This window comes from Apis laboriosa, unplaced genomic scaffold (assembly GCF_014066325.1).
Source record: "Apis laboriosa isolate Shangri-la unplaced genomic scaffold, ASM1406632v1 scaffold62_cov152, whole genome shotgun sequence".
Classification (NCBI taxonomy): domain Eukaryota; kingdom Metazoa; phylum Arthropoda; class Insecta; order Hymenoptera; family Apidae; genus Apis; species Apis laboriosa.
The window spans coordinates 703821-716407 of NW_025223954.1; the positions used below are offsets into that span (position 1 = coordinate 703821).

Sequence of the window (12587 nt, forward strand, 5' to 3'; positions counted from 1 at the left end):
ACGCATATTATATACAAGTACGCGATCCGAAGGATCGGAATAAATAACGAGTTTAACGAATCTCGCGTTCGCTATTATTAAAAATAAGGGGGGGAAGGGGGGAGAAAACAAATGACGCGTGGAAAGTTTCGAAGCGCCATGCGGAGATGTTTCGGAGAAAAAAAATCCGAGAACAAGAGAGAGAAATGTCGTATGTACAGTGAGACCATTTTTCAAAATTTTTACATCTAACGTTCTAAGATTAACGATCGCGATCCGATTAACAATCATTCTCACCGTCTCAGTCTTTAGTACGCGTCCGTGAACGTCGTAATAAATATACGGTTTCAATCGTTTCGCGTAATACTGAGAGACAATACAGGAGGAGGAGGAGGCTCCGTAACGGCTCCGTCGCGGGATTCGCTCGATCCGGAGACGCGAAACCGAACGCAGCGTCGTATCCTTCGTGCGTAGAATCGCATGGATCATCTTCTTCTCTCGTCGACAACGACGAAGACGACGAAATTGATTCGGGGAACGGCGAGTGACTACGGAAATACATTCCTTCGCCAGGAAGGAGGTAGTCTCTTCGAAAGAATGGAAATCGGGGATGGGGAAGAGAGAGAGGGGAGAGATAGGGGGAACGAGAGGGAGAGGGGGTGGTGGGTTGGCCTAGAGACACGTGTGTATCGTCTTCTTGATTTTGCAGAGCTGACACTTGACCTCGCAACACCAGTGAAACGTGCAGGCGCATCTCTCGACGACGGTCACCTCTTGCGTTTTGTAGCCTCTGCCGCAGCACATCAGGTCGCAGCCGTCGACACCGATACTCGTGTCGTTGCACTGTCTACCGTGGGTGCCGAGAATGCCGAGTTTCGGGTTCTTCTCGCAGAACGGGGGTGAGGGTTCCAGGTAGACGAGGTCCTTCGGTCCGGGCGGCTTGTGCTCCGGGTTGTACGGCTTCAGCTGGAAGTTGTACCGGTGTCGACGACCCAGACCTTCTCGATGCCCGTGCACCGAATTGCTCGCCGAATTGCTCACGATCGCGTTCCCATTGCCACGCACCCGGTCCGAGTTGCTCACCATAACTCTGGACGCGCCGTCGAATCGATCCTTCAGGTTGTCCCCGACCACGCGAAAGTTGGGTAGCCTCATCCAGCAGGTCTTCACCGTGCAGGAGCCGGACATGCCGTGACACTTGCACTCCTGCCGCATCTCCGAGGACACGTGCTGCGACATACGAAGCAAACCACCTCGATCCTCTCGTTCTTCTCTTTCCTTTTCTCCCCTCTCCTTTTATCGCCGCGAAAGAAACTTACCGCTCTACCTGCCTCGTTATTGTGAAGATTCATCTTTTCGCGCAGATTTCGACCGCGTTCGCCCGTGTCCACGAATTCACGGGAGAATTTGAAACCGTAACCGATGTTGTCCGAACAACCACCCCATTCCCAATCGCGCGTCGTGGATGGTGGTCGCGATTGGTGAGTATAGTCGCAGGAACAGGACTGGATGCTGCCTTCGCTGCACGCTCTCGCGATGCTGTGAGTCACCGCAGCGCTAGTGATGGCGTAGATGAAGGCGGTCTCTCGACAACCTGTAACAAAATACCGTTACCGTTAACTCGGGTTACGATTCTTCTTTTCATCTCGTTCGTCGCAAAAGTATATCGTACCGTTGATCCGGCCAAGAGCGGAAAGAAACATCGGATGGAGGATGATTCGTAAATTGCGGCGAGCGAGTCGAGAGATGTCGGAGGAGGAGGAGGAGGAGGAGGAGGAACGTCTCAATCGTTGGTCGTTCGCGTGGACTACCTGCGCGCGCGCGCGAAATCCGCTCCGCGCAGGTGTGGAGGGAAGCCGAGAGGATGTATGCGAAGGAAAAGAAACGTGGTCCGATGTGGTTGGAGCGGAAGACAGAGATGAGCGGTTGGAGCGAGAGCAGGCGCGACCTTAACCCCGAGCGGGCTGACCCTCGAGAGGCAGCTCGACCTTATCTGCATAAGGCGCAGGTGCCTGCCGGTTCCTTTGCAACCGACCGACCGACCGACCGACCGAAGGTATCTCGCGCGTAGCCGCCGAGCGAAAGGGTCGTTTCGCCAATTGCCACCTACGTGTATGGTCGCGGAGATAACGGAAGGTTATCGCTCGATGCGTCACGATTCCCGTGGCCGTCGAACGGAAAGGATGGGTCGAGAGAGATGGCTCCCTTCTTTCAACTGTGGGACCGTCCAAGTAAGACGTCAAACCGTCGTGGAGCGCGAGGAAAAGGGAAGGAACCGGTATCGGGGGACGTAATCGACCGCGTCAAATTTCGGGGCGAGAATTCGTCACGAGTCGTTTTCCGCGCGCGAGCATTGAGACGCTCGGCAGCATTCGCGTTCACGCGTTTCCCGCGCGAACCAGAAAAAGCGCTTTCACGCCGAAATGCGGTAAGAATGGAAGGAGAAAGGGAAGTGAGCGAGGGAGAGAAAGGAACGATTTTTCCCTAATCCTCCGAATCCAAAGACCGGAGGCGAAAACGGTGGTCGATAGATCCTTTCCAGGCTGGAGGTAAACCTTACGAGGAAGAGGCCGACGGCGAGGGAACGCAAGATTTACGCCGTTCCACCGCGTTACCGCGCCGAATCCTCGAGCTGTCCTCCTCGAAATTTCATCGGTTCCGGATATTATTCCTCATCATCTCGGACTGCCATGACCGAAAGGATTACACGGCTGGTGGGAGTTTTTCTCGCGAAAACGCCCGGTTCTCCCCCGTCGTTGTTGACGATGAAATCATCTCGCGCGTACTCCCTCCCTCGTCGCAATCGTCTTCGGAGAGAGCGTGAGAAGACCGCGTTCCACGATCGCTTTCCTCCACGATTTTTTACGATCGTCAAACAGTCGGATGGTCGAGATAAGAGAGACGAAGTCGAGTCACGAGAACGGTATTCAAGGCGAAAAATCGTTATCGAAAGAGCAGAGAGAAAGGAACGTAACTTCTCCATATTTCCGATGTTTGTCTGTCCTCCTCGCGGGCTTGGAACGCACATACGAAGACGAAGACGACGACGACGACGACGACGACGACGACTTCGACGTTTGTTCGTTCGGGGCCGTGATAAACGATTTCACGTTCGCTTTATCGGTCCGTGCAAATAGCGGAGACACACGGCTCGTTGCCACAGGGTAAATAGCCGGTCGTCGTACGTACGTACGCACGTATTGCTGGAAAGTGGTTCGTCGCGTACCTGTTCGCGTAGCGGAGAAGAAAAACGTTGGTTGTTTGGCGAAAAGCGAGCGCGTCGTCGCGGCTCCGATCCGAAAGGAGAAAAATAAAAAGGCGCGGTGGAGAGAGGACGAGAGTAGATCGTAGCCGAGTGACATCGCGACGCGGGTTTACGACGGTCGTCCGCGACCGTGGTGAAATTCCAGGAAGATAAAATCGCCGGAAATTATTGCTACCGCCGCGAAGATCCGGAGGAAGCCGGGCGAGGGAGAGAGAAGAACGAGAAAGGAAAGGAGAGAGAGAGAGGAGAGGAGGAGAGAAACGCGTGGTTGGTCGACGAGGAGCGACGTCGATCCTCGAAAAACTGCATCGACCGGCTCGCGTTGCTTGAATGCAAAAGTGGTGTAGGGTCGAGGGGGAAGGGGTCACACGCAGGGGGAAGAGGGGTGCGAAAATGCGATCGCCATATAGGTTATGCGGACTGGCGCGGGAACTCGTACTCCGGAGCGTGGAAGCAAACAAGATGTAAAAATCACGGAGGACCGATGGGGGGCAACAGGCCCATTGGCTCGCGGCTCACGTTTTCGCAAGAAATCGTGGCGTGCCGTCGACACATGTAGCCCATCATAGGCCGCGATTTATGGCGGCGTAACGCCGTCGTAAAAACCCGATGACGGGTCTCCGTATAAGACGCGACGCTCGCGCGCCACGCCGTTTTGATATCGATCGCGAATTTCCCCTGTAAATGGCCTCTCGATGCTCTCCATCCTATCTCTCTCTTCCTTCCTTCCTTTCTTCCTGTCCTTCTCTTTTTCCTCCTCTCTCCCCGATCTCGATCCCGATCTCCAAGTCCGCGTGCACGGAACGCTCTCCCTATATATATATTCGACCGTTCGCGTTCCGATCGCTTTCGTTCCGCGTTGCACTTTCTCTCTTTCTTTCTTTCTTTTTTTCTCCAAACGGTAGAATCGAACGCGTGGTCCGAAATGGAAAGAAAACGCAACGCACGGATCGCACGGAGGCCTCGCGAGATTCGCAGTTTACCGAGCAATTAGACGGATACGGAGTTCTCGGCTCGAGAATCCACGCGAGACCAACACCTCGAAACGATGAGCCGCAGGGGAAAGGAGAAAAGAAGAAGAAGAAGAAGCAGAAGAAGGAGAGGAAAGAGAAGAAGAAGAAGGAGAGCGAACGAAACCGAGGGGTAGACACCGATGCGGTAGGTGGCTCTTGGCGGCGAAATGATTACAGGCCGCGAACCTACTCACTACCAGCTATAATATCGAGTACAAACGCCTCCAAAAGTATCGCGGCGTACCTTCGGTTTGGACACGCGCGGGATATTTCTGCCGCTCGAGTATCGTCGAACGGACGTTACCGAATTCAACCGATTTCGTTCACGGTCGGGTGGAATTAAAAAAAGAAGAAAAAAGAGATAGAGAAGAGAGCGAGGATCGTGAAAAAGACGAGAAGAAAAGGACGCACGCGACGAGCGTATGTAATCGTACGACCCCCCTTGCATAATCCGGAAACGACCGTTTAGGTCGCCGCGACGACCAGTCTGCACCAGATCTCCCCTCTCCCCTTTCCCCCCTTTCGGCCCCTGCTCGATCTTTAAATAAGAGTACACGCGAACATTACGAATCGTCGATAGCGATCTGCGTTTCCCCTCGCGCGCGCTTACACGAGCACCGCGTAGATCTAATCTCGAAGATCTCGCTCGAAGACAAAAGATGCGAATTGATTAAAAGAGAGGGAGAAAGAGAGAGAAAGAGAGAGGAACGAGATCGTGATCAAAAGGAGAAACTGATCTTCCTCGGATCTTAGATCGAGAAGCGAATCGTAAAAGGGCGAAAGATCATGGTTGCTTTCATTCCCATATGCGTCTACATATATCAGAATTCTATCAATGACACGATTTACATTTCTATCGTGAAAGATTTACAAAAAAAAAACGATCGAGAATTTGATCTCGATCGAGATACAGCTAGATAACAGAGATAGAAAGAGAGATATATTGGAAGCGCGTCGATGCGTGGCGAAGCGCAAGGGTTATGGGCAGCGATCTCTTCGTTATTTTGTATTCCTATACTTTCTTTTTTTTTTTTTTCAGTTTTACTAGCGCGATAAGTGGCCATATGGGGACACCGAACGTAATAGGGCGGGAGCGGGCCGAGCGAAAAAGCTCGGCTTACAATCGCCTCGACGAGATCTAAAAGAGCCGCAGGGGAGCCAGAACTGGTACGAGAAGGTCCATTATCAGGTTGCAAAACATACATCTGGTCGGTGAGGGCACGTGCCCGGGGCCTTCGGACCAAGGGCACGCCCCTTTCGATCCCCTCGTTCCTCTCCACGATCCTGATCCTTGCCTCTTCTCTCCCCTTCACTCAATTCTATCTCCCTGATTTCCGCTACAACCCTCCGCGCCAACACCCTGTTGTCCTCTTCGAATAATCTTCCGCTTCGAGCGTCCCTCTTTCTCGCCACCAAGAATTCGATTCTTAGATATCTCGAGATCTCGAGATCTTTCGTCTTTCATCGAAAATCAAGCGAAACAGAGATGAAATATACGAAGCGAGCACGTTCGAGATAGAACAATCGTCGAATTCTCGATTCTTGAAAATTCTCTTGACATTTTTCGTCTTACTTTCGAAAAACGCATTGAAAAAAATAAAAAAGAAAAAGAAAAAAGAAACGTCGATACTAGTACTCGTTTCAATGATCTCAATTCCACAACTCGATGGGAAAATTAATCACGGAACCGTAATCTAATTACGCCTATATCTTAATTACACGATCGAATAGTTAGCTTTTTACGGTGCTTCGCGAGTCCATCGACTAACGATAATACCGCGTTGAAATTAGATCACTTTGTATAATAAAGTTAACTCGGTGAATTCGCTTTGTTTATCGATAACGATGTCGCCAAATCGATATATATATATATATATATATGGCCAGAGAAAATCGTTTCTTTCGATGGCGCAACTTCCAAAACGATATTGACGATAACGGATAAAGCTCGAGATCTCGACGAATTCGTGGGTCCGCGAAATTCAAGAAATTCCGCTCAAGAAGTTCCTCATCTTTCTCGTCTTTCTCTCAACCTCCTTCCTCGAAACCTCGTCTCCTGTAAATCTCTATCGGGAATACCGGTTGTCGGAGACGACCACGGACAATGGGCTGTTTTTTGGGAACGTGGAACGAGTCCACCTTATGGTCCGTTATACATGTATATATGTGCGCAGTTTTATCGCGAATCTCGATTCTTCTCGACTTCTAGTCGCGAAGTGGCAGCCTCGGAGAGATTCGAGGCAAAGGAAATAAAATGAAACGAAATAAAGTAAAATAAAATAAAATAAAAAATTCGGCCTTCGCAAAGTTGTTCGCTAATTTCGCGAGTATCGCTAGGAACGAAGGTATACGTATATATCTTTCGACGTCAATTAGCGAAGCTCGCGCCGCGCTGATAATTTTCGAGCGGCAATTAACGAACCAGATGATTGGTCGGGGAGTAAAAAAGCAGCGGAGAAAGAGAAAGGAAATCCGATGCTCACCTCTGTCCACGATCTTGCCGAACAGATTTTTCCCACGGAGGAAATTCTTGGTGGAACAATTCCATCGACGATTGCGAAACTGATGTTGGCACTCTGCGATCGCTTGATTCGCGCCCCTGGCCACCGCCATCAACACTCCTGGATTTTCCCTGGCCAACCTGCGTTGCTTTCTCCTCAAGGTCGCGTACACTGTGGGATCCATGTGAAGGGAGGCTGGAGACATTGGCAAAAAATTGTTCGGCTCTCCTGCCTTCGCGATTCCCCTGGGAAGAAAAGTGGACCAAGTCGGTCCGTTTAATTTCTCCTCGATCGCAACACAGATTATCCTCGCGTGTTTGTTGCTCGATGAAAAGAAAAAAAGAGAGGAAAAGAAAAAAAAAAAAAGAAAAAAAAATAATCGCGCTAAATCATCCTCCCTACGTCTTTCTTCCGCGTCTCGAAGAGAATCGAGTCTGGGAGGGAGGGAGGAGTCCGAGAAGAAGGCGGCAGACTCCGCGCGAAAGACGCCCTTTCAAACAAGGATCGCGTTAACGAAGAGTTTTGACAGCGAACGATACCGGTGGTCCCCCCGAGGGACTTGGCATTCCCGTTTCACCACGATGATACCTTTATCCCTCCCGTATAATAAATCGTGCGAAATCTCTGGTTCCGCGATTCACAATCGGTACGTCGTACATTGGCATTCGTCGTGCATTCGGTCGACACTAATTTGGTTTACGCGTAAAAACGGTACACTCCGAGAGTTGGCTCGGAGAGTCGAAGGAAAAGAGAGAAGAAGAGACAACAAGAGAGACTCTTCAAGAGAAGAGAAAGAGAGAAGAGAAGAGAAGAGAGGAGAGGAGAGGAGAGAAGACAGAGAGGAGGAAGGGGGCAAGGAGCGCCAAGGAGAATTAGTTCGAAAGACGAAACTGGTTCAACAGTTTCGGTCAACGGTAGCGGCGTATATATAAATCAAGCTGCCGCGCGAGTTCTGGCTGCGAAAGAATTCGCGTCTCGATCGATCGAGCGTCGCGCAGAAAAACGCTCGAGAGAAAGAAAGAGAGAGAGAGAGAGAAAGGGAGAGAGAAAGAACGGTCTCTGCCCGCGCCGTTGTCCATCCGTGAGAAGAACGTGCAAACTTTTAGAGAAACGTTTCTCGAGCGGGATCAGGAATGCTTCGAGATCGGCGGTCGACGATCCTCGCGCGAAGACGAGGATTGATCGTTTACGACTGCTTTGCCGCTTCGCTACGCGTACGAGAGACGCCTCCCGTTTGGTTATTTTTCCTAGTTGAGAATGGGAGCACGTTCTACGCGGCCTAGAGCTACGTCGATTCGAAAAATAGCTCGCGCCCGCAGGGATCGGATCTCTCGTCGCCGCGCATAATAAACAGCTAATCACCGTTCTCCTAGAACCTCCGTCGACGGTTCGTTGTCAACGACTCGCTTGACGCCTAGCAGAGACAGTCGAGGAGGAAACCGACCGCGAAAAGTCTAGCCAGCTGCGACCGAGATTTCTCGTTGACACTCTTGCGCCCCGTATAAATAAACCGAATCGCGATACGTACAAACCGCTCGTAAAATCGACCAACATCAGCGCGGAACACCCCCTCCTTTCAACTTGGCGATCACGCGATGAAAATCGAACTCTTCTTGGAGTAGCAACGGCGCGAATTTTTCGTTTCGTCGCGTATTCAAGATTCGACGAGTACACGAAATCGAGGAATCTCTTCGGCGATGTTAATCGAAAGATCGGGGAGCGCGTTATTTGCAACATCCCTTCCAAAAGATCGTCTCTTTTCGTCGACGCGCGAAATTCTTGCCGTACGATCGTTCGACGAATCCGCGGGTCTCGAGAGCTCGAGAACTCGAGAACTCGAGAAGGCGAGAGCGGGCGGGCGGACGGGCGCGCGCTTGCCCGGTGAATCGTTTATACGATGCATTCGATAAGCGCGATGTCCATAAATAAGCCGTGCTCCGGACCGGTTAGGATATATCTATTGCTTGTAATTTACGTCGGGTAGAAAGCTCAGGGACGACTCTCGAGACGACGATCCTACCCGGTTCTCTGTCCCCTCTTCTCCCTCTCGCTCCTCTCCATCTAACTTGTCCACGTGTTTTCTGCCAGCGGACACGCCACCACGACGAAAATAATTTATCGTCCGACGAGGACTAATAACGATCCGGTGCCACGCGTCCCCCCCAGTGACAAAAGGCTATATTAAATTCGCGCGATTATCGTTGAATTATTTCATCGATCGTCCATCACCACAATCACCCAGCTCTCGAAATCGCCCTCATAACGTCATTCGATCGTTATTATTAATCCTCGACGAACGCGTACAATCGATATTGAATCGCGATCGCACGTGGAACGACAACGTCGCGAATCAGGTTGAGATGTCACGACTCCGATCCGAACCGGCGACGACGTCTTTTTCGATCGATCGACCGACCGACTTCTCGTCCAGTTTCGCGCACCTCCATTCCGATCTAACGCGCCCGCGGCTAGACAACTATCGCGAATCGTCAAATTTTTCAATCGTCGCGTGTAAATATCCATCTCGAGATCTCGCGATCGATGTTGACGATGGTTCGAAGACCACCCAGAAACGCTGTCGCACCAGATTCGTCTAGCGGGATTATTCGCCTTATACGCGATAAGTTATCTCCCTGTTACCGGCGAATATATTAGCGATTTGCCAATGATATCTATCGAGAACAGGCGACAAGCTTAGCCAACGCGAATACATCGAAAAGTCGACCTATTGCAGACACGGCCGGCGATAATAAATTACTCCCGACTGGAAAATTCGAAGCAGGTTGTTTTGTACGCGTCCACGCGAATTTACCGTCGTATTAGATTAATTAATTCGTAGGTAATAATTACCCGAGCGGCGGACGCACGTGACAGTGTGTTAAATCAACGCGGTTGGAAAAGCAATCGAGACTCTGGCTGATTTATCGCCGCCACTTTATCGTTACGCGGATATTTCCGCGGCTATCTCTTTCGGTCGCGAGCGCGAGCACAAGCGCGCTCGCCGCTCAACCACGTATGCACGCACGCTCGATCGTGCACCGCCAACATTATTTATTACCCGGTTAATGAAGTTAGCCATTATCTAATATCCATCCAACATTTTCTTGTAGCCGGGACGTGGGCACGTTTCAACCTATGAGAAATCATTGGCGGATTGAAACGAACGAGCCGCAGGCTTATGATTAATGAATTAATAAGAAGGCGCGCCCCGCCTGTGTCGCTGCCACCGTTCGTTCGATAAAAGACGCGAGACAGGTGTTAACGCGACTCTTGTCGGTCCGTAATTAACCGTCGAACGTTACCGAACAACGACACACGAAAAATTTGTCCTTCCCCGAAACGACTCGACTAGTAGATTTTTTTTTTTTTTTTTTTACATCCGTCTCGTCGATCTTGTCATGCGCGGTTACCCCACCACCATATCACCACCACTACCACCACCAACTTTATCTTATACGCGCCGGATTCGAGAAACGATATCGAACGGAGAAATAATTTTTTTTCACTTACCACCACATCGATCCTCTACCACGATTCTTGTTCCTTGGCATTTCGGCGATGGACGCGTGAATCGCCACCACCAGGGCACAGATAATCACCCAAAGTCTCATCTTCTGTCGACGATCGAATGCAATCATGGGGGTGTGCGATCTTGGACGAAACACCATGCACCAACCAACGTTCCACTCACCGGATTACGAACATCACACGGTATTCTCCGTGAACGGTGTCGCGCACATAGCAAGTTTTAGCAAAGCGTACTCTGTCGAGGAGCACTGGAGATGCGATATATCCACGTGTATCCAACGATCAAATAGACGACAGACGTTTAAATCATCGTTAAGGGACACTTGCACGTCCGGACGTTGCACAGGGAATTCCACGATAGAGAGAAGAAAGAGAAAAAGAAAGAAAGAAAGAAAGAAAGAAAGGAAGGAAGGAAGAGATGAGATTGATCGAAGCGGAGGAGTCAGCTGTCAAAGAATGGATGGATAGATAGATGGTAGCTGGTAGATCGTAAGAACCGTGACGCTGTCAGGTCGTTGAGTGACTGTAGTTGGTGGAGCGGATCGGGCAACCTCGAGTGCCGGAAACTCACCCCCCGAAGGGCTTTTTTCGAGGGGTGGGTGTCACCCTTGCCCAGTTCTGGCCGAATCAGAGGTGGTGGGAGAGGCGCACGGCGAGGCCGAAGGATACCTGGCAACCCTCCTCGAATGTCTTCCGTCGCTTCTATCGGCTCGGCTAATAACGGAGTCTGCCGAAACCAGACTGACAGCCCCGAAATCGGTAGATCAGTCTCTCCGTCGCGCAGTAGACGTCGATCGGATCTTCTTTCTCGTTCCGTTCCGTTCCGTTCCGTTCCCTTCCCCGTCCCGTCTTGTCGCGTCTTGTCCAGTTTCGACGGTAGCTACGGTGGTGTTGTCTCTCCTTTATCGCGTATCGAGAGGGCGAGATGCGCGGCGTGTGTGCGCGCGATCGATCGGCCGATCGGTCGTCGATCGAACCCAACCAAAGGACCAACGAACGAACCAACGAACGTGCCAATACGTGCAAGCGAGCACAGCGAGCAGCGAGCGAACGAGCGTCGACCCGCGAGAGAACGCGCCAAGGGGAGAGACGACTCGTCGTTTCCTTCTCTTTCGCTCGGTCTCGGGGGGTACGGTACCGAGTTGGAGAACCAATACCCTTCGACGGACAAGTATAGGCCTCGGCTAGCGACTGCACGCGCTCCTCCGCGGAAGAGCCGATCTCTCTTCAGAGAGAGAACGGAACCTTCTCCCCTCTTCTCCACCCCAAGGTTCCTCTCAACGTCTCCTTCTTTCTCCCTCCTAGCGAACCCCTTCCTCTAAGATCTCTTCCTCTCTTCGCGCTTCGCTTCTTTTCGCTTCCCTTTTCTCCGCGTTTCTTCTCTTCTCCGCTCTTCGCTTCTCTTCCCTTCCGTTTTATCCTCTTCTCCGTCGTTCGTCGGGACGCTGGTAGCGGCAGCACACGTTTCCCCTTCGACCGACGGACCCCCCAACACCGATCGAGCTTCGCCCCGCCTCTCTCGTCAAGCCCCTGCCCTTCTTCTTCTTTCTTCCGCTCGATCTTCCGACCTTCTCCTCCTTCGACTCGAGTTCCCTCTTCTTCTCGAGACACGATACGCAAAGCTTTTTTCCTTTCCCTATTTCCTTACATTTTTCTCGACGAAACGAGAGCTGGATCGACGTTCGTCGACGTTCATCGTCGTCGCGTCGCGAAAAAGATCGCCTCGAACGCGAGGGGGTTCGCGATCAAAGGACGAAATCCGAAGTCTTCGGTTTTCGCACCAACGTTTCTTCCCGAAGGAAACGCGTTGAATCGCGAGCGAAACCCAACGATGGAACGAGAGATGTTTGGCAGGTTCCGCTGTCGGAGACACGTCTTCTCCTCTCCGTCGCTAGTAGACGAGCACGTGGCTTTCAAGGGGAAATAGCGGGCGGTCCTTATCAAGGCCACGCCTGTCGGGTTCCCCACCACGTTGTTCGTGGTCATCGCGCAAGGAACTTTTGTCGAAGCTCTCCCACTCTTCGAAAACCTTCCCAGATCTCACCCTCTCCTCTCTCTCTTTGCTTCTCTTTCCCTCCCCCTATTACGCTACCACTCTTTCCCCTCCACACCTCCCTACCTCGCCCCCCTGGTGTCCAACATCGCGACACGCTCTCTCACTCTCGTTATCCCCGTCCCCCCGTTCACCGTACCGTTCTCACTCTCTTCTCCTTTCTCCTCTTTTTTCATTCATCCGTCGAGAGCCTCGTCCCCCGCGTACCCCCGTCGTTCGCCCGTCGCAGCTGGTTCGTCTCCGTTCAC

At 51.6% G+C, this 12587-nt stretch overlaps 1 protein-coding gene across 1 annotated transcript; it reads right to left on the reverse strand.

The window, feature by feature from the left end:
- Positions 1-651: 651 nt before the first annotated feature.
- On the reverse strand, positions 652-10396 carry LOC122718343 (protein Wnt-1). The gene is made up of 4 exons (XM_043943288.1): positions 10269-10396; positions 6741-7003; positions 1299-1573; positions 652-1209 (listed from the first exon to the last, which is right to left on the reverse strand). Exons 1-4 carry the CDS (start codon positions 10394-10396, stop codon positions 652-654), a joined length of 1224 nt encoding a protein of 407 aa, XP_043799223.1.
- Between the last annotated feature and the right edge of the window lie 2191 nt (positions 10397-12587).

What these genes read in the sequence shown, in the direction of transcription:
- LOC122718343 (XM_043943288.1), bottom strand. Translation starts at nt 10,396, where the DNA reads ATGATTGCATTCGATCGTCGACAGAAGATGAGACTTTGGGTGATTATC. An exon ending in GGTAGAGGATCGATGTGGTG is followed by an intron (nt 7,004 to 10,268) that starts GTAAGTGAAAAA and finishes TTTTCTTCCCAG; the next exon opens with GGGAATCGCGAAGGCAGGAG. An exon ending in CGGCAAGATCGTGGACAGAG is followed by an intron (nt 1,574 to 6,740) that starts GTGAGCATCGGA and finishes ATTTTGTTACAG; the next exon opens with GTTGTCGAGAGACCGCCTTC.